Source organism: Scyliorhinus canicula, chromosome 17 (assembly GCF_902713615.1).
Source record: "Scyliorhinus canicula chromosome 17, sScyCan1.1, whole genome shotgun sequence".
NCBI classification, from domain to species: Eukaryota; Metazoa; Chordata; class Chondrichthyes; order Carcharhiniformes; family Scyliorhinidae; genus Scyliorhinus; species Scyliorhinus canicula.
Genome location: NC_052162.1, coordinates 53,027,587 through 53,048,888, shown reverse-complemented (window position 1 = coordinate 53,048,888; position 21,302 = coordinate 53,027,587). Strand labels below are relative to the sequence as shown.

The window sequence follows — 21,302 nt, the reverse complement described above, 5'->3', positions numbered from 1 at the left end:
TGCGACCCACACCGGCAGATTTTCGCAACCCACGCCGGCTGACCTTTGCGATCTGCGCTGGCTGGCCTTCGCGACCCACCTTATCTTTAATGTGACAGGTGAGCCTGCATAGCCCTCACAATCTCACTTGCTTTCTTATTCAATGTTACATTTCTGATCATGACTTTCACTGATGATTAAAGATCTCACTGCATCCATTGAAAACAATAAAGAGGTTTGTCCTCGAACTCGCCGTGATTAGTCTTCAAATGTCTTTGAAGTTTTGAGGCTTTTAAGCTTTCATTTGTCAGTGCTTCCCTACATATAACACACATTAACTTTGAATCCTGATTTTCATTGGCATAATGAATAACCCACACCTCAAGTAATCATTTTTATGCTGCTGTGTTCCTGTTTTTAGTTTCATCTTCATGGATTGTTCACCAGCGGCCCAGGAGTTCACACCAGCACTGCTGTCAGCTGTGAAATGGAGGAATCTCTCGCGCCCAGAACATGTGACGTCAGCGTGACCTGCTCTCTGGCGCTGCTTCTGGTGGGAGGATTCCGTCATTTCCTGAAAAGAAAACTGGCCCTGGAGAGCGCGCTGACGTCAGGAGTAGGTGGCCCGCCCTGATCGGCTCCGGGCCTGTGCACTGCTTGTGGGATGGCCGGCAATCCCTAAAATCCATTGCTGCCGCCATTTTTAAAAGCCGGTCACGGCCATTGGCCGTTCCTCCCGCGATCAGGAACGCCGAGACCGAGTGCCAAAACCTTCCCGCGGGACCCGCCCTTGAGTTTGAAAAGCCCTGTCCCATGAGGAGAGATTGAAGAGACCGGGCCTGTATTTTTTAGAGTTTAGAAGAATGAGAGGTGATTTCACTGAAACAAACAAAATTCTTACAGGGCTCAACAGGGTAGCTGTCGGAAGGATGTTTCCCCTCGCTGGGTGGTCCAGCGAGGGGAGGGGACACAATGTCAGAATTAGAGCCATTTAGACTGAAGTAAGGAAGAACTTCTTCACTCAGAGGGTGGTAAGTCTTTGGAATTCTGCATCCTGGAGGGCTGAGGAGGCTCAGTCATTGAGTATGTTCAAAACAGAAGTCAATAGATATGAAGACAGTAAAGATATGGGAATAGTGCGGGGAAATTACTTTGAGGTAGAAAATCAGCCATGATCCAATGAAATGGGAGAACAGGTTCAAGGGGCCAAATGGCTTACTCCAGATGTTCCTATTTTTGAAACTGTCACTAAGGCTGATAAAAAATATCAACGGTTTTAATACGTGAGGGCTGTCATTACTTTATTTGTGACTTGGTAGTCTTTTGCTCGTTTTCTCAAGATTTAGTTACAGTCAAAATAAAGTGGATTTCCCCATAGGTTTTTAAGCTCTAACTTTCCTCCAATCATCTGTAAATGTTGAAATTTCAGGAAAAAGGCTAAAATTTGTTATGACCTATTTTCAGGCTTGGATATTATGGTTTAGTACCAACTGGGGTTACAATCTTTGCGCTGCTTTATTATTGATCTAGTGTTGGCCTGAGCAGAACTGTGCTGGCTGCTTAGGCATTCAACACCCTAGCTGCATGTCTTAAAGATACTCTGCCCTTCCTATAATGGAACAGCACTCAGTGGAAAGAAGCTCCCTGTACTGTCACTGGCTGCAAGTAGGAACGGCAAGGAAAAGAGATTTCTTGGATCACAGATAGAGGCTTTTGTGGTGAGACCAACAAGATGGGGGATTCCAGAAATCCCTCAAGGATCATCCTTGGAAGTGACAGGGAGCAGTTGGCCATATAAGGAGGTAAATGAGAGAAGTCTAGCCCCCAGGACCTGGCAGAAGTGCCACAAACTTCTTGGTGACCTCACAATGGGTGGTCAAATTAGGAATGTAACTTCCAATGACATCTCCGATCCACCAGTCCACTTCTCACTGTGCTCAATGTACTACACCCTCATAACTCACCCAGTCTCTGGCATGCAGAGCTTACATCTAATATCCAAATACTTTGGTCAGGATTCTCTTTTCTCCGCGTGGCTGAAAAATGGGATCGGCGCCAGGTGGCAGGACCGTCCCCTAGTCTCAGCTCCCACGCTGCTGCCCGTAGCATCCATCCTGCGCTGGTGGGAACATGCAAATGCTGATTTGCATGCATCAGCATGCAATTAACAGGCAGGAAGCCCAATTTTCCCTCTCCTGCGTGCTGCTCCCACCCCCAAATCAGGAGATCCACTGTGTGGGCTTTCCTGTAAATATGGCCATAGCTAATGTGCCCCACCGCTGCTGCCAGCCAGAAGAGGGGGGGTTCCCCCAAGGGTTCTGGTGGTTGGGTGGGCCCGGGATGTGAGAGGTTGCCCCCTGGACCTTCCACTAGGATGCAGGTCGCGTGTCTGGATAGCCCTTCCATCCCTGGACAACCTGAAGATCACTCTTCGCATGTTGATCTCAGGCTGCCCTCTGCTCAACAGTGTGTCTTCTTAAACTCTAAAGTGGCTTCCTCACCCGGAACTATTCTTCGACAAATTTCTTTAAAACTTCAGCTCTTTGAAGTGTCAGAGGATTCCTCAAAAGTCCAAAACACTTGGAAAAGCTTCAAATCCTCTGAGATTCTTTGAAATGCTGAGCATCCATTCAATTTCACAGAGCAATACCTTTCACTAGCCTGTGATTGACAACTTAATGGTTGAGACACAGCTGTTAAGTGGTTTCACTTCCTCTTTTCCAACAGCAGAAAGCAATTAGCTGCCTGAGATGAGGTCAAGAGCTGTCAATTATAACATTAGTATTTATAAATATTGTGATTAGCATCAAAGCAGGATACTTGAGATGCATTCAAACCTGAAGGGAAAGATAAATAAACAAACCCCCTTGCAGCTGAATGGATTCTCCCCAAGGAGTACTTAGACTCCAGAACCTAGAATACCGGCCTCCATCTCACCCTCACATTTTCCAACGATGTCAGCCTCATACAGACCTCCCATTGTCTCCACATACCCGCCGCAATACAGCTTTGGAATCCAACACAGTACAACACATACTTCTCCCTTGATTACAGGACAAGATCCTTCATAGCTACAATGAGCACAGCAGAACTAGTTGAGGAAAGGAGACCAGTATCTCCTGAGCCCGACAGCGGAGACAGTTCTTTGCATCATTTGGCCAATCCTGCCCTCCAACCCCCACAATACCCGTGATCCAGGAATGGCTCATGACAACTTGTGAGGTGATCCAAGAACACTTGAAAATCTCCCAGACAGCTACGAAAGAGCAGGCAGATAAACATGCCAAGGCCAAAACCTTTCAGCCTGGAGACTATGTGTTAGTGCTCTGACCAACACCAAGCAAACCCTTACAAGCCCAGTTCAGTGGCCCATGCAGAGCAGCAAAGTAGGTTGGGGAAGTGAACTATCTAATCGAGAACCCAAATTGGGGGAAAAACACAGGCTGTGTTATGTCGATATGATAAAGTTATATCACAGCCCGGAACGAGAAAAGCAAGTAGCGCTCTGTCCCATTGCCCCTGACCAGGAGGAGGAGTAGCAGTGGGGATGAATTGGAGGGAGTTGTGGGTGAGGCACACATTGAGCCCCCTACAATACAGAAATAGCCAATGTAAACTCCTTGTTCTCGCACCTAGAAGCGGAACAGTGAACAGATCTGATGAGGCTCCTCATTGCATGTAAACGTTTTGCAGAGACAAGTCCAGCTGCATTACCATTGCCATACAGGATGTAGATGTGGGAAGGGTCCTTCCCATAAGGCAACATTCCCACCATCTAGACCCAACAAAACTGGCCATAGTCTGGAAGGGGATTAACTACATGTTGGAGCACCAACTAATAGAGCCTAGTAATAATAGCTGGACTTCTCCAGTTGTATGGCTCAATACGGTTTAGTATTGACTATTGAATAGTTAATGCAGTGACCTGAGCTGACTCCTACCTGATACCCCGTCTGGAAGACTGCATTGATAGGATAGGTAAAGCAACCTATATCACAGGTAGATTTACTCAAGGGGTATTAACACTTGACAGCCCGCACCAGAAGGGTTATACCATTCTTGAGTTATGTCCGTAAAATACCTTAGCTAGCTTCCAAATGATGAACCAGGTAGTGGTGGGCTTATCCAATTGTGTAGTGTGCCTGGACAACCTCCCAGTGTTCAGCGACACCTGGGAAAACTGTGTAGAAGATCTGGAAGCCCTCTTCCATAGAGTACAGTCAGCTAACATAGTGATCAGCCTCTCAAAGAGCGAGTTCGCTAAAGCCAAAATTATCTATCTCACACACATAGTGGGTGAAGGACAGATAGTGCCCAGGGCTGCCAAGGTACAAACTATAGCCCAGTTCTCCATTCCAACCACGAAATAGGAAATCATGAGATTCTTCAGGATCTGTGGGTTCTACAGAGTAGTATGTAGGCACCTCGCTGACCGACCTACTGCAGAAAAAAGCAAAGGTAAATGCCAGGCAGCTTTTAAAAAGCTGAAGACTATTTTAATAGTGAGCCTCAGTTTGCAGCCCTGGATTTAACCAGGCATTTAACACATCCATTGATGCGAATGACATCGGGATGGGAGCTGTTCTACGGGAGGACAAATGTGAAATAGAGATATCAATCAAGTACTCCTCTAAAAATCGCCACAAGCATCAGAAATGGTATTCCACAATAGAGAAGGAAACCCTTTCATGATTTCCTATTTCGTGGTTGGAATGGAGAACTGGGCTATAGTTTGTACCTTATTTTTGTCCCTTAAACATTTTGAGATATGTCAGAAATGGGTACAGAAAGACCACCATTTATACTAATCACAATCCATTAATTTTTGTGTAAAAGTTTAAGACCCAGAATTCCTGGTTATTCCACTGAGTTTCTTTGTCCGACCGTACCACTGAAAAATCACTAATAATCACCATAAAATTGACCCTGTATCCAGGGCACAACAATCTGGGGGTATCCCAGCTGAAGGGTAACAACTTTAGGGGTTTTGCCCAAGTTAACATATTTGGGCAACCTCACCTGCGAACCAGTCGTACCAAGCCTCATGGCCTGGCTCTATCATTACAGTCAAGCCAGGGATCAATCCTGGTTCAATGAAGTGTGTAGGAGGGCAAGCCAGGAGCAGTATTAGGCATACCTTAAATGAGGTGCCAACCTGGTGAAACTCCAAAACAGGACTAATCAGCATGTTATAGACAAAGCTAAATGATCCCACAACCAATGGATCAGATCTAAGCTTTGCAATCCTGCCACATCCAGCCATGAATGATGGTGGACAATTAAACAATGCGCTGAAGGACGAGGATGTCCTTATGCTCATTGATAGGCTTCCACATGCTCATTGATAGGGAAGCCCTGCAAACCAAAGCAAAAGACAAGGTTGAAGCATTTCCAACTGCCTTTTGCCAGAGGTGTTGAGTGCATGTTCCATCTCAGCCTCCTTCTGTCAGCATCGCAGATGGTAGTCTGCGACTAATTCAATTCACTCGATGTGATATCAAGAAATAGTTAAAGGAACTGGACACAGCAAATGTTATCAATCCTGTCAACAGTACGATTGAAGACTTGTGCTCCAGAGTTAGAGATGCCATAGCCCAATACAGCAGCACAACTACAACACCCCCACAACCCAATTTAGTGTGGATTGGCCACACTAAATTGCCCCTTAAGTGGAAAAAAGAATAATTGGGTGCTCTAAATTTATTTTTTTTAAAGTACACACTCCGTCATCAACAAAGTTGCAACCAGTACACTCAGGCAGCACTAACACAGCAATAAGCTGCTCACTGACACTGGGTTTAGGCTCCACCAGGGCCACATGTCTCTTCACTCCATTATAGCCTTGGACCAAACATGGACAAAAGGGCTGAACTCAAGCGGGGAGGTGAGAGTGACTGTCCTCGACATCAAGTATGAGATCAAGAAGCACTCGTAACACTGAAGTCAATGGGAATCAAGGGGAAAGCTCCCTAGTTGGAGTCATAACTAGTACAAAGAGAGACGGTTGTGGCTGTTGGAGGTCAATCATCACAGCACCAGGACATTGCTACAGGAGTTCCTCAGGGCCTGGGTCCAACCATCTTCAGCTGCTTCATCAATGACCTTTCCTCCATCAAACGGTGTCCAAGTTAAGGAAAGGATATAATTGCTTTTGAGGTAGTTCAGCAAAGGTTCACTAAATTGGTGCCTGGGATGAGCAGGTTGTCCTATGCTGAGAGGCTGAATAAATTGGGTCTATGTTCTCTGGAGTTTAGAATAATAAGAGGTTACTTCATTGAAACCTATAGAATTCGGAAGGGGCTTGATAGGGTGGATGCTGAGAGATTGATTGTTGATCCTCCAGCATCATCATTCTGGGGTTACCACTGACTGGAAACTTAGCCGTACCAATGATATCAGTAATGTATCTATAATGGCAGGTCACTGGTTGGGGATTTTGTTTTGAGTAACTCATTTCCTGACGATCTTCCAAAACTGTGGTCTCCACAACCTAGAAGGATAAAGGCAGCAGACACATGGGAACATCACCACCTAGATGTCCGCACAAGTCACCCATCACCCTAACTGGAAAATATATCGCCGTTCCTTCACTGTCGCTGAGTCAAAATGCTAGAAATCTCTCTCTAACATCACAGTGGGTGTACCTACGCCACAGCGACTGCAGAAGTTCAAGAAGGCAGTTCGCTACTACTTTCTCAATGGCAATCCAATATGGCCTTGCCAGTGCTGCTCACATCGTGTGAGATAAATTTTTTAAAATAGGGACAACTGTAACGGAGCCAGTGGCATCTGACATCACTCAGAACGCTGAGGATGACGGCCTTATGTCACTTCTCAGTATGCTCTCATCCTGCTATTTGGCATGATGTGCAAGGTATCGATGGTGTGAACATGGACGTCTTCTTTTCCACCCCACCCATTCCCTCATCCTCACTTTCTCCTTTCTGATTTTTTGTTTCTGTGTATTCAAGAACTTCTGCTTGCCTAACCACAGCAATCCTCGAAGGAGAAGGAGGAGAGAGAGAGAAAGCACAGCACCAACAAAGAGGCTCTGTCATTTGCTCTGACATTTGCGGCTGGCTACTAGCTCATTTACCAGCACTGCACACATCTTCGAGACTTCTTTAGTGTTGGATCTATACGTGGTGGGTCCTTGAGCATGAGTGGGCTGCAGAAGGATAGGGGAAAAGGATAATTTGTGGACTTCCGGTGGTCACACACAAGGCAGCTCCTGCCTAAGGTTACAGAAAAGAGCCCTTTTTTAATCAATACGGGATGGAATTTTGATGAAAAGGCGTAGGTGAATGTTGGAGGAGTACTTTCCCCCAGGAATGGTATGTTTCTTGGTTACTAGATCCGCAGAAACAGTGAAAGATTTGGCTGAAGCTGCAGCAAAGATAAAAGCCTCTTCCAGCATACAGGTGGGGGAAGGGCGGGCTTAGAGGCCTCAAGCTGACTTGAGGGCCTTTATGAAAGCTGAATTCTAGCAGCAGAGGGAACAACTGTGAAAATATCTCACCAAGGCCATTGAAGAAGTGGGGACGGGACTTCCGGTTGCGACGGTGCAGAGCTAAGCGCACGTTCGGTAGCTCCCGCTATTTTTGGACTTTCGGGCTCTTTTAAGGGCCTGCAACGGCGCTGATTCGGCTTTTCCCTGGGTGGGAACGCAGCCACTGTGCTCAGCAGCCGGTGGATGGGCTGGACTAGAAGTGGAGCGGTCAAAAAGTCGACTTTGCAGCAGAAGAAGGTGCGAGGCAGAAAAAACAAGATGGCGGCAGGCGGGGAATCAGCAGCGTGGCAGCAGTGGGCATGGGAGCAGCAGGAGCTGCTTCAGCGCTCCTTCAGGGAGCTAAAAGCTGAGATCCTGAGCCGTTTTAGGCCTCGCTGGACAAGCTCATGGCGACTCAGACGGCTCAGGCTGCGGAGATTCGAAAGCTGCAGCAAAAGGCTTCGGAAAAACGAGGACGAGCTCCTGGGCCTGGCAGTGAAGGTGGAGGCGCTTCACAAGAAATGGTTGGCAAGGATGGAGGAGATCTAGAACCGCTCCCGCCGAAAGAACCTGCGGATTTTGGGCCTCCCAGAGGGGCTGGAAGGTTCGGATTTGGGTGCCTACGTGGTCCTGATGCTGAACTCCTTGATGGGTGCCGGGTCGTTCCGGGAACCCCTGGAGCTGGAGGGTGCCCATCGAGTGCTGCTGCGGAAGCCCAGGCCGAATGAGCCGCCCAGGGCGGTGCTGGTCCGCTTTCACCGCTTGGTCGACCGTGAGTGCGTGTTGAGATGGGCGAAGAAGGAAAGGAGCAGCAGGTGGGAGAATGCGGACATTAGGGTTTATCAGGACTGGAGCGCGGAAGTGGCGAATAGAAGGGCTGGCTTCAATCGAGCGAAAGGAGTGCTTCATAGGAAGGGGGTGAAGTTTGGCCTTCTACAGCCGGCTCGCCTCTGGGTCACTTACCAGGACTGCCAGCTCTACTTTGACTCTCAGGAGGAGGCCTGGGCTTTTGTCCAGGCAGAGAAATTGGACTCGAACTGAGGACTGGGGGGCTGGGGAAAGATGTACATTGTTTGGAGGCTCTGTCCTCCTTGGTATCCTTTTGCTTATATTGGCTGTGTTTGATGTTGCCTTTTCGTTGCTCTGAGTTTTCGTCTTTTGGGGCTGTTATTTATTTACCGTGGCGCTTTATGTTTTTTTTTCCCACTGGTGGGGGGTTGGGGAGCAGTTTGAGGTCCCGCTGGATCATGTGCCCGTCTTTTTCCCGTGTGTTGGGTTGGGGGGTGGGTTTCGGAATGGAAGGGCGGGCTTTCTTCCCGTGCCGGAGGAGTTGGGGCGGGGCCGGCACTGGGAGGGGGGATTGGTGGTTGTGTTGCATTGGTGGGGGGGCCGTTGGTATGGCGGGAGTAGCCGGGGTCAGCAGGAGTCGGCTGACTTACTGAAGTACAATGTTAGGGGTAAGAAGGGGGGGGGTACCTGGTTGCTGCTGTAGGGGCTGTAAGGAAACGGCTGGTGAAGGGGGGGGGGGGTTGGGAGGGGGGTCTGCCACCGTGGGGAACGGGCTTGGAGGGTTCCCTGGGCACATGGTGGGTTGAGGGAGAGCTATGGCTGATCGGCGCGGAGGGAGGGGGAGGACCCCCCAGATTCGGCTGGTCACATGGAACGTAAGGGGGCTGAATGGTCCGGTGAAGCGGTCCTGGGTCTTGGCACACTTGAGGGGGCTGGGAGCGGATGTGGCTATGCTCCAGGAGACGCACCTCAAGGTTACGGATCAGGTGAGGCTAAGAAAAGGCTGGGTGGGACAGGTGTTTCACTCGGGGCTCGATGCAAAGAACCGAGGGGTGGCAATCTTGGTCGGTAAGAGCTTGTCGTTCGTTGCGTCCAATGTGGTGGCGGACAGTGCAGGTAGATATGTAATGGTGAGTGGTAAACTTCAGGGGGAGCGGGTGGTCCTGGTCAATGTGTATGGCCCCAACTGGGACGATGCGGGTTTCATGCGGCGAATGCTGGGTCTGATCCTGGACCTGGAGACGGGGGGGTTTGATCCTGGGTGGGACTTTAATACGGTGCTGGATCCAACTCTGGATCGCTCGAAGTCTAAGCCGGGCAAGAGGCCGGCGGCGGCCTCGGTGCTGAGGGGATTCATGGATCAGATGGGAGGGGTGGACCCTTGGAGGTTCTTGAAGCCGGGGAGTAGGTAGTTCTCCTCTTTCTCCCATGTTCACAAGCCTTACTCTCGGATTTACTTTTTTGTTCTCAGGGCGCTAATCCCGAGAGTGGTGGGGGCGGAGTATTCGGCGATAACCATATCTGACCATGCTCCACATTTGGTGGATCTGGAGCTGGGGAGGGGAAGGACCAGTGCCCGCTATGGAGGTTAGATGTGGGGCTTTTCACAGAGGAGGAACTGTGTGGGCGGGTCCGTAGGGGTATAAAGGGGTATCTGGAAGCCAACGACAATGGGGAGGTGCAAGTTGGGGTGGTTTGGGAAGCGCTGAAGGCAGTAGTCAGAGGGGAGCTGATATCCATTCGGGCGCACAGGGAGAGGGCGGAGAGGGCCGAGAGGGAGAGGCTGGTGGAGGAAATGGAAGGATGGATAGGAGATATGCGGATGCCCTGGAGGAGGGGCTTATGAGGAAGCGGCGCAATCTCCAAGCGGAGTTTGATATACTGACCACCTGAAGGTGAAGGCGCAGTGGAGGAGGGCGCAGGGAATGATATATGAGTACGGGGAGAAGGCAAGTCAGATGCTGGCCCACCAGCTCCGGAAACGGGAGGCAGTGAGAGAGATAGGGGGAGTCACGGATGCAGGAGGGAACTTGGTGCGGGGTGGCAAGGACATCAATGGGGTGTTCAGATGCTGTTATGAGGGGCTGTACCGAGCGGTGCCCCCTAGGGAGGCAGGAGGGATGGACCGCTTTCTGGAGAGGCTGGAGTTTCCAAGAGTAGGGGATGAGCGGGTGGAGGGTCTGGGGGCCCCAATCGAGCTGGAGGAATTGATGGAGGCGCTGGGAAGTATGCAGACAGGGGGACGAGGCAGGGGTGCCCCTTGTCTCCCCTGCTCTTCGCGTTGGCGATTGAGCCCCTAGCCATGGCGCTGAGGGATTCGAAGAGTTGGAGGGGGATTGTGCGGGGGAGGGGGGGTTGAGAAACACCGGCTGTCGTTGTACGCAGATGATCTACTGTTGTATGTCGCGGATCCGGCTGAAGGGATGCCAGAGGTGTTGAAGATACTTGAGGAGTTTGGGGACTTTTCGGGTTACAAGCTCAATGTGGGGAAAAGTGAGCTGTTTGTCCTGCACCTGGGGGATCAGGAGTGGGAGATAGGTGAGCTCCCGTTGAAGAGGGCTGAGAGGAGCTTTAGATATCTTGGGGTCCAGATAGCTAGGACCTGGGGGGGGGGGGCCATGCACAGGCTTAACTTTTTGAGGCTGGTGGAGCAGATGGAGGAAGAGTTCAGGAGGTGGGACGTGCTGTCGCTCTTGTTGGCTGGCAGGGTCCAGTCGATTAAGATGACGGTGCTCCAAAGGTTTTTGTTTCTTTTCCAGTGCCTCCCCATATTAATCCCAAAGGCTTTTTTCAAAAGGGTGAATAAGTCTATTCTCGGGTTTGTGTGGGAGGCCCCGAGAGTAAGGAGGGTATTCTTGGAGCGAAGAAGGGAGGGAGGAGTTTTGGCATTGCCCAACCTGTGTGGGTATTACTGGGCGACGAATGTGGCAATGATTTGCAAGTGGGTGGGTGACGGAGGGGGAGGGTGACGCATGGAAGAGATTGGAGGTGGCGTCCTGTGTGGGTACGAGTCTGGAGGCTTTGGCGACGGCCCCACTTCCACTCCCCCCGGCGTCCCTCAAAATCTGGGGGCAGCGGAGGCGGCATAGGGGGGAAGTGAGGGCCTCAGTCTGGACCCCGATACGGGGCAATCACCGTTTTGCACCGGGGAGAATGGATGGTGGATTTGGAAGTTGGCACAGGGCAGGCATCAGACAGATTGGGGACCTCTTCCTTGATGGGAAGTTTGCGACTCTGGAGGAGCTGGAGGGGAAGTGGAACCTCCCCCCTGGGAACGCTTTTAGGCATATGCAGATCAGGGCATTTGTTAAGCGGCAGGTGGCGGAGTTTCCACGGCTGCCGCCTAGGGGGGTGCAGGATAGCTTGCTCTCGGGGACGTGGGTCGGTGAAGGGAAGATCTCGGCAATTTATCAGTTGATGCAGGAGGAGGAGGAGGCCTCAGTAGAGGAGCTCAAAGCGAAGTGGGAGGAAGAGCTAGGGGAAGCGATTGAGGATGGAACGTGGTCAGACACCCTGGGGAGGGTGAACTCGTCCTCTTCTTGCGCACGGCTCAGCCTAATTCAGCTGAAGGTGCTGCATAGGGCAGACATGACAGGGGCCAGGATGAGCCGGTTCTTTGGCGGGGAAGACGGGTGCGGGAGGTGTTCAGGAGGCCCGGCGAACCACACCCATATGTTTTGGGCATGTCCAGCCTTGGAGGGGTTTTGGAAGGGGGTGGCGGGGACTTTGTCTGGTGGTCGGGTCTAGGGTTAGGCCGGGCTGGGGGCTCGCGATCTTTGGGGTAGCCTCGGAGCCGGGAGTGCAGGAGGTGAGAGAGGCCGGCATTCTGGCCTTTGCATCTCTAGTAGCCCGGCGCAGGATTCTGTTACAGTGGAGGGATACGCGGCCCCCGAGTTCAGAGGCCTGGATCAACGACATGGCTGGGTTTATCAAGCTGGAGAAGGTTAAGTTTGCCCTGAGGGGGTCGGTACAGGGGTTCTTTCGGCGGTGGCAGCCCCTTCTTGATTTCCTGGCGAAGGAGTAGAGGGTGGTCAGTCTCAGCAGCAACCTGGGGGGGGGGGTTCGGGGGGGTGGGTTCGGGGCTGGTTAAGGGGGTTTGTTTTTGCGACGGCGGGCTTGTTATTTTCTTCTTTCTTGTATTGTTGTTTGTTATTATTTATTATTTTCTTATTGTGTTATTTTCTTGTTTCGGTGTAGAACCACACCTTGTCTACTTTAACCGTGGGGAGAAAATTTGTTGTTGAAAAACTTGAATAAAAATTATTTTTTTTAAAAAAGGATAATTTGGGTGCCAGCTCTTGGAGGTCGGGGTGACAAAAGAGTTTGGCTACGCATCAAGATCACACACAGACACACACATGCAAACACATGTACAAACACAGATAAACAAACACACATATAAACACAGGCACAGTCACACATATATACACATAAACAAACACACGCACAGGCAAGCATGAAGAGCTGCATACAAAAACCATATATAAACACTCACACAGAAACACATATATACACTGTAGGAGACCTGGACGTCTGTGGTGCAGGACTAAGGCCAAACATAATGTAATGCAGAAGGTGGTTTAACATTTACTTCCTTGGATGGTAACATTCTGATACAGTTTTGTCTATTTTCGTACTAAATGGCACGGCTACATTGCAAAGATTTCAGAATCAATCACTTGTTTGTTGGTTTTCAGACTGAATGCGTTTTCCCAAAGAAATCACATTCTCCTCGATAATTACATCGAGACGAGTATCACTGAGCAGCCCGAGTATGGGGTCTGCTCTGACACTGATTCAATCCTTATCGGAGAATGTCAGCAGATACCAAGCAACAAGCTGCATTCAGAAATCACACATGGCTGCCTGCTGTTATTTTTGCTATCAATCAGAATAAATTAACACTGTAAACCTCGCCGATCTTTTAATCCACATGAGAGTCCACACTAACCCTCTGCTTGTCTGTGAAAAGCACCCTAACAAAGATGTCTGTTACCTGCATTATACAAACAGTGCAGCAATTTCTTTTTCCCATCGCGAGCCTATGGGGAAACCCGGCATGATACAACAAAACAATACCTTTGTTTTTTTTCTTTCTCTGTCCCGGTTGCTCTTTTTCATAGGTGTTGCCCATCATCCCCTATTACCATGGTGCAGCTCATCCCTTTCCACTTCCTTGTTGCCTGGATTGTTTGGATGATTGCCAGCAGCAAAGTGCTGGCCCCAGCACAGCCTGAACAGGGTGCATCATTACAGGCAGCTCCTATGGGAAATGGGCCCGACTTACCACAGGAACAGGAGGGAGGGAGGGAGAGAGGCACCATTTGAACTCTTTCCTGATAGTGTTCCTCGGTGAAGAGGAGAAAAATATTGTGGCAGTCGTATTTCATTCCCGTGACTTTATTGTCAGAGGCTTCTGCACACTTTTAAAGAATTGATATGTGTTTTAAACTCCGAACACTGACACTTATTAAATGCCATTTACAGGTAACCAGAAATGCTTACCTCGACGGATCAGCTGCTTACAGCAATGACTAATTGTGAATATGAACCAGGAAGTAGCCAGGACTTCCCCCGGGGTGACAATAAATTGTCCCAACTGGGACTGTTTGCAATTGGCCTTAAAAACCAGTGTTCGGAAGTTAAAGATAGACACTCCTGATCACCATTCAGTGACCACTGCTGGAAATGTATCTATGGACATGAAATGAAGGCTTTTAACCTGATTTATATCTTCTCTCTGCCTGTTTTCAGAATTAAGTGAATGGTAGAGGGATGAAAATAGTAATTAAAGAGATGTAACATCCAAAGCCAACTCGATGCAACTTTTAAGTAGACCTTGATTGATGCAACTAGTGCTGGCTGTAACAGGCAGAATCGTCACGTGGTTTTTCAATTGGGGTCTTTGGATGTTGGGACACCAATACCATTTGCAACCAATCCACTGATTCTTAAAGTTGCCAACTATTCATGGGTGGCACAGTGTGGAAGACATCCAGGTTGTCCAGTACTTGAATGCACAGTAAGCTGCTGCAGTCTAACTCACTGGAATCAATAGGCTAAATGGGATATGTTCAGGACAAGTTGAGTAGCTCAAAATTGGTCATTCACAAAGCGCTCTGAGTCATCAACAGCAGCCTCAGAATTCAACCATAATCTGGCATCGCATGACTGGCACTTCCCTCAATCAGCCAATATCATCAAGCCAGATGACCAACCCTGGTTCAGTGAGGAGTGTAGGAGGGATATTCCAGGAGAAAGATAGGAACATATAAGGAAACAGTTGTAGGCCACATTCAGCCTCTCAAGCCTACTCCACCATTCAATTAAATTATGGCTGATCATCTATCTCAATGCCTCTTTCCTGCACGATCACCATATCCCTTGATGTCATTAGTCTCCACAAAATTTGTCTTGAACAGGCATCAAGTAAGCCATAAAATGAGTTATCAACCTGGTGAAACTACTCCTCTTCAGGCTGTTTCTTCATTCCGGTTTTCAACATTTGAACCGCCCATTTGACTAGGCCATTAGACGATGGATGGCACAGTGCCGTTTGAATGTGATTAATGACTTTCGATATTATGAATGTCTGAAATTTTCCACTGGTAAAGGGGGTACCATTATTAGTTACGAGGATCTCTGCTGTGTCGCGGGTACAGAAACTTTGCTGGAGTTTTTCTAGTGTTGCATGAGAAGTCATGTAGGACGTACAATGTACTTTTGAGTGGGCGTCGACCATAATAGGGAATATTAATCCCAAGAACAGGCCAGTGAAGTCCACGTGCACCTGTACCCATGGGCTTCCTGGCCATTCCCATGTGTGCAAAGAAGCTGAAGGTGTGAACTTCTGGTTCTCTTGGTACAAGGAGTACTGCTTCACCAGATTCTTAAAGTCTGCATTGAGCCCGGGCCACCAGACGTTGCTCCTTGCGAACATTTTCACCTTGGATATCCTGGCGTGTCCTTTATGAATTCCATCAGGATTGGCGCTGACCTGGGCGGGGGACAACTGCTCAGGTTCCCCACAGGGTGATGCCATCTTCTACACTCAGCTCTTGTCATTTAGTGAGGAAGGGTTTCATACCATCCATAGGGTGTCCTTGGATTCCATAGTTTATACCTCACCTCTAAGGTCACTTGACTCCTCACCTCATTGCAGCCATATCCAAACATAGACAAAGAGCAGAACCAGAGATGAGGTGAGAGTGACTGTCCTTGACATCAAAGCAGCATTTGACTGGGTGTGGAGTCAGGCAGTGCTAATAAAATTTAAGTCAATGGAAATTCAAGAGGGCAGTTGACGAGGGATGCGCGGGGAGAACTCCACTGATTGGAATCATATCTAGCACAAAGGAACATAGTTGTGGTTGCTGGAGGCCAATCATCTCAGCCCCAGCTCATCATTCCCATGGGCAATGTTCAAAGCACATCCATCTTCAGTTGCTTCAGCAATGACCTTCCCCCCCAACATACAGTTTAAAATGAGAATTGTAGCCATCTAAGATGGCCATCTGAAAGGAGCATGGGAATTATGACCAACCCAAGACTCAGACAGATACAGAGCCTTTGTGTATCTGAAACACAGGTAACCAGACCTGGTCGAAACCCCCACTCGTTTGCATTTTAATGGCCGATTTTCCCAGGACAATAGAACACCAATCAAGCAACCGGTGCAGCCACTGGTTGTTTAGCTGGGGCTGGTTTAGCACACTGGGCTAAATCGCTGGCCAGCAGCATGGTTCAATTCCCGTACCAGCCTCCCCGAACAGGTGCCACCACAAGGTTCAAAAACGAATACTGATCAAAGACTTGATACACCAGTTAGTAAGTTTGAAATCAATGCTCATTTATTTACACACACAGTCAAATATACTCATGTACAAACTCTACCAACTAGACTATCACTTCTACTAAAGCCTATACTTAACTTCGGGCGCCCACTCAGTCAGAGGACCAATGGCCGTTGACCGGTTCCGAGGCTGCTGGGGTTGAGCTGGTACGGAATAGCAGATAAGATACATGCATGGGACATGTACGCAGGAAAAACCCCAGAAAAGGAGAGCACCACAACCCCCGACTGAACAGGCAGAACATACCCCCATGAACCCTGTAACCGCACACCGCAGGCCCTCAGCAGAAGGAGACGCAGATTTCCTTCATACAGCCCCGTTAACCGTAACCCAATTACAGGACGCATGTGGAAAAATTACACCGTTCCTTCCCACATCGGACCTCGACCAGTTTTTCGCTAGAGTTAAACAGCAGGCCACCATGTACGGCCTGGACGAGAAGGAGCAAGTGAAGCTCACGGTTTTATGCCTTGACCCTTCAGTCGTGGCAGCCCTTCCCGACTCACAGAATGTAGGAGGCACACTCCAAGAAATGCACACAGCGATCCTAGATGCGATCGGCTATAACAGAGGAGACCCGGTAGAAGGTCTAAACAAGTGTCGGCAAAAGAAAACAGAGCACCTCATAGCGTTTGCTGGACGCTTGTGGATTCAGTTTACTGCAGTATTCGGAGTGTTAGCACGTGCCCAGATAATATGGCCAAATGGACTCGAATCCTGGTCTCTCATGCGACAGAGGCAGGACAGAGAGCTTGCGCAAATTATGACCCCTCAGACGAGGCCCCCACAATGAAAAATGGGTTTTGAAAAGGTTTTTCCGCGCTTGGGAACAATCAGTCCAAGGCGAAACCGCATTTATAAAACCTGAGAAAGAACAGGCAGACATGAATCCATTTAGGACGCACCAGAACCCCGCATGGGTAAATGAGGGCAGGAACAGCCCACCCCCGCCCAAATCTCAAGAATGTTACAATAGTGAACAGTTAGGACACTTTGCACGAGAGTGCAACGCGCCCCAAAAGGAGCAGAGAAACCAACAGACAGGCACCCTAAATAGGAATAGGGCAAAGCCGATCCATAGCGTTAGCGCCCGTTCAGAGAATGCAGACATGAACGGCACCGACTGACGGTGTTCGGGCTCCCCAACTTGGGTCTGTGACACCCTTTGGGACAAGTCCGGTAGACTGGCAGTTGCAAGCAAAGTCCGGGACACCCCGTAGAATTTCTTTGGGACCCGCACCACACTCAATTCCTCCACGATGTTTACACGTGGCCCACAACAGACACCATCACACTCAGCAGCTTTACAGATCATTTACAACAGGGACACATCACAGCCCCTGTAGCGATACAAATAGGTAACATTACAACTGAGCACCCCGTAGTTTGGGTTGATCTGCCCCAGACAGCTGAACATGTCCTAGGGATCGATTTTATTAGCTCCTACAACCTTTCTTTTGATCCGGTAAACGTGTGTGTTTGGAAAATGGCAAAGGCAGCACGAGCCCCCGCCACGCTCACAGTTGGAGAGTATGAAAACAGGATTAGCTCAGTAGGATACTTCTGGTTCGACCCTCAAGCCATTAGTCCAGACAAACAGGTTAGGGCAGTTTTGCAGGAACACAAAGCAGCATTTGCACAGCACAAGCACAACTGTGGCAAAATGGCTGGCTTTGTGTATATTACAGGTCCCGACCCCAGACCCCAGAAGCAGTACGGATTTCCCCAGGAAGCGGAGGGAGAAATCTCAAAGGTAATAGAGAGTTTACTTGACCAAGGCTTACTCAGATCAGTAGCCTCCACAAACAATGCACCCATTTGGCCCATCAGGAAACCGAATGGATCATGGCGACTGGCCATTGATTACCGGAACTGAACAAAGTAACCCCAGCAGCAGCCCCCACCGTAGCCACGAGTCCCGAGACCATGCTCAAACAGGGACTCCAGTCAAAATTCTTTTCAGTTTTGGACATTAGCAACGTATTTTGGTCCATTCCATTGGATAAAACGTGCCAGTACAAATTCGCCTTCACATTCAAGGGACAACAATATACGTTGACGTGCCTTCCACAAAGCTTCCACAACTCCCCCTCCATTTTCCACCGACAGCTGGCAAATGGATTAGCAAAATTTGCCCGCCCTGATTGTCTGATCCAGTATGTGGATGACTTGCTACTACAAACAGACACAAAGGGAGAGCACATTTCGCTTCTCGCCGAACTCTTAGGACTCCTAAAAGAAATTAGATGTAAAGTCAACCCCAAGAAGGCCCAAATTTTGAAAGAAAAAGTGATTTACTTGGGTACAGTAACCACTCATGGTAAACGCGAGATCGAGCAAAAGAGAATTGACTCGATCGTCAAATTGCCCCTTCCCCACAATGTCTCAGCCCTCCGGATATTTCTAGGACTGGTTGGCTACTGCTGAAACCATATTGACCGTTTCGCCACAAAAGCAGCCCCCCTATCCGACCTTCTCAAGAAGCAAGCACCTTGGGAATGGCTTCCACGGCATACGGCCGACTTAAAGATGGCACAGTCAGCCAAATCCGCATAGCCCGTTGGACCCTTCTTTAACAGGGACGGGACATTACAGTAAAAAGAACAAAGACCAACACCTTCCTTGCCAATAATTTGCAGTATGCAGGCATCCCTCATGAATGTGCGATCATCACCACTAAACACAACACAGGCCCATTTACACCTGACACCTCCCAGGAAAGCAGATAGTACACCCCAGAGACCCCAGCCCACAGACACGTGCGCACCCCTGAAAATTTATGTGGATGGCTCCTCCACAGTTTTAAATGGAAAGAGAATCACCGGTTGTAGCATTTATGTAGAGGACGCGCAGGTACATGCCCTGGATGAGATTTCACTACAGTTGCCAGGACACTGAGGCTCGCAGGCAGCAGAACTGGCAGCAATCGCTTATATTGTTGACCACCTCAACTCGTTCCCGAACCCAGCAGACATCTATTCGGACAGCTTGCATGTCTGTAATAGTTTAACAGAATTCCTACCCCTGTGGGAAACGAGAGGATTTGTTTCTGCAGACGGAAAACCCCTACCCTCAGCCCCATTACTCCGACATATCTTAGAGACAGCGAAAGATAGAAAATATGGTATCATTAAGGTACGCAGTCATCCCCGTTCTTCCCCCCCTGGTAATGTTAAAGCAGACACCCTAGCGAAGGCAGGTTCCAAGCATGGTTATTTTTGGAACCCCCCGAAAACATCCCAGTACACGCAGTTCAAGTCTCACAGACCAACATTCAGGATCTAGCGAAAGCACAGAAGGAAGATGAAAAGTTCAGGAAGCTTTAAAGGAAACCTTCCCAGGCCCGTATGATAAATTAAAAAATGCAATAACCACACATGAAGGTGTGATTTTGAAAGAAGGCATTTATGTAGTTCCCAGCCAGGACAGGAACCAGGTCATTTGTCAGTTCCATGACAATCATGGACACCAAGGCATTGAACCCACCCTAGCCCACCTCAGATCTCTCTGCTGGTGGCCAAATTTAAAAGCTGATGTAACCCACTACATTGAGAATTGCTTGATCTGTGCCCAGAACAATGCGGACAGATATGCAAAAAAGGCTCAACTTAGTCATACCCGCCCCATTAATGGCCCCTGAATGAATCTGCAGATAGATTTCATGGGACCCCTACCCCCTTGCAGAAATGGTTATAAGTATGTGTTGGTGGTCATCAACACCTTCACAAAATGGGTGGAAGCTTTTCCATCAAGAACAAATACGGCGAAAACAACAGTTAAAATCCTAACACACCACATCTTCACAAGATGGCGACTTCCCCGTGGTATAGAGTCCAATCAAGGCTCTCAATTTACAGGACGTGTAATGAAAAACGTCCTCACAATTTTCGGCATTAGACAAAGGTTTCACACAGCATACCACCTCCAGGCAAGTGGTATTGTAGAGAGGATGAACAGGACATTAAAAGCCACCTTCAGGAAAACGGTGCAGCAGAATAACAGCACCTGGGATTCAGTTCTCCCATTTGCTTTAATGTTTTTACGGAACACGGTATCCACGTCCACAGGATACACCCCCCCCACTCTCATGACCGGACGCCCCATGAAAGGGACAGAGTATTTATTAGGACTGGTTTTGGCCAGCCCCGCAGTCACAGCCCTCACACATGAAAGCGCTGTACAGCAGCAAATTGAGAATATAAAGGCAACCCAACTGGCAGCAGCTGTGAGACTTGGGACATGGAAGAAACAGAGCAAGGCTTGTTTTGACAAAACAGAACACGCCACTGCGTTTGCAGTAGGGCAGCAAGTGATGCTTTCCCTATACAACCCCAGTTCATTCCTTTCCGCTAAATTTTCCGGACCGTACTCCAGGAGCTGGTTTAGCTCACTCGGCTAAATTGCTGGCTTTTAAAGCAGAGCAAGCAGGCCAGCAGCACGGTTCGATTCCCGTACCAGCCTCCCCGAACAGGCGCCGGAATGTGGCGACTAGGGGCTTTTCACAGTAACTTCATTGAAGCCTACTCGTGACAATAAGCAATTTTCATTTAATTTCATTGATTTCAGACAAAGTCAGCCCCTCGGGACACAAGATTACATATCCCAATAGCAAGTTTGCGTGGTCTCACATAAACCAGCTCAAGGCTTATGGCTCGCAGAATAACTATACACACCACATCTTGCTCGCAGCAGCAGACGATCACGCCCCGCCCACAGATGACGCATTCCTACCCTCCCCCAACCAGTCCAGCCCGTCCTCAGACACGACTTCAACCCCGCCTCTCCCTTCCTTCAACCAGCAGTGACAGCGACAGTGATAGCGATAACAATGACGACAGCCACAGCACACCACGTTTTGATTATCCACCTGAACCAGGCCCCACTCCCAGCAAATCCGAGCATGATTCCAGTGACCCCTTCAAAATTACGTACATCAAAGCCCCTGACCCGGACTCATCACCCGACGATTACGGGTTAAACCCTAGAAGCTCCAACCTCGACACACGATTCTGGCACCGAGACAATTCATTCAGGCTCATCCGGAATGATGAGATGGACCCCAATTCACCCCAAGCAGCTTTAGCAAAATTACTCTAGTCAAGAGTATGGCAGCCAGGAGAAGATGATGACATAGAGTCTGACTCCCACCAAACGAATCCCTTTGCGACTCTGTTCGCTATTGAGCGATGAGG

General features: G+C 49.1%; 1 protein-coding gene across 2 annotated transcripts in view; it reads right to left on the bottom strand.

Moving 5' to 3' along the window:
- Positions 1-21,302, bottom strand: part of nhsl2 (NHS-like 2) — a 436,567-nt gene that overhangs the window by 150,698 nt on the left and 264,567 nt on the right. The window contains exon 1 of one of the 2 annotated variants that reach the window (XM_038774975.1): positions 13,337-13,810. The exons of the other annotated variant lie outside the window; for it this stretch is intronic. Coding sequence (XP_038630903.1) covers positions 13,337-13,394 — 58 coding nt within the window. The 5' untranslated portion in view covers positions 13,395-13,810. Of the gene's footprint in view, positions 1-13,336; positions 13,811-21,302 lie in introns of those variants that run through there. 2 annotated transcript variants of the gene reach the window in all.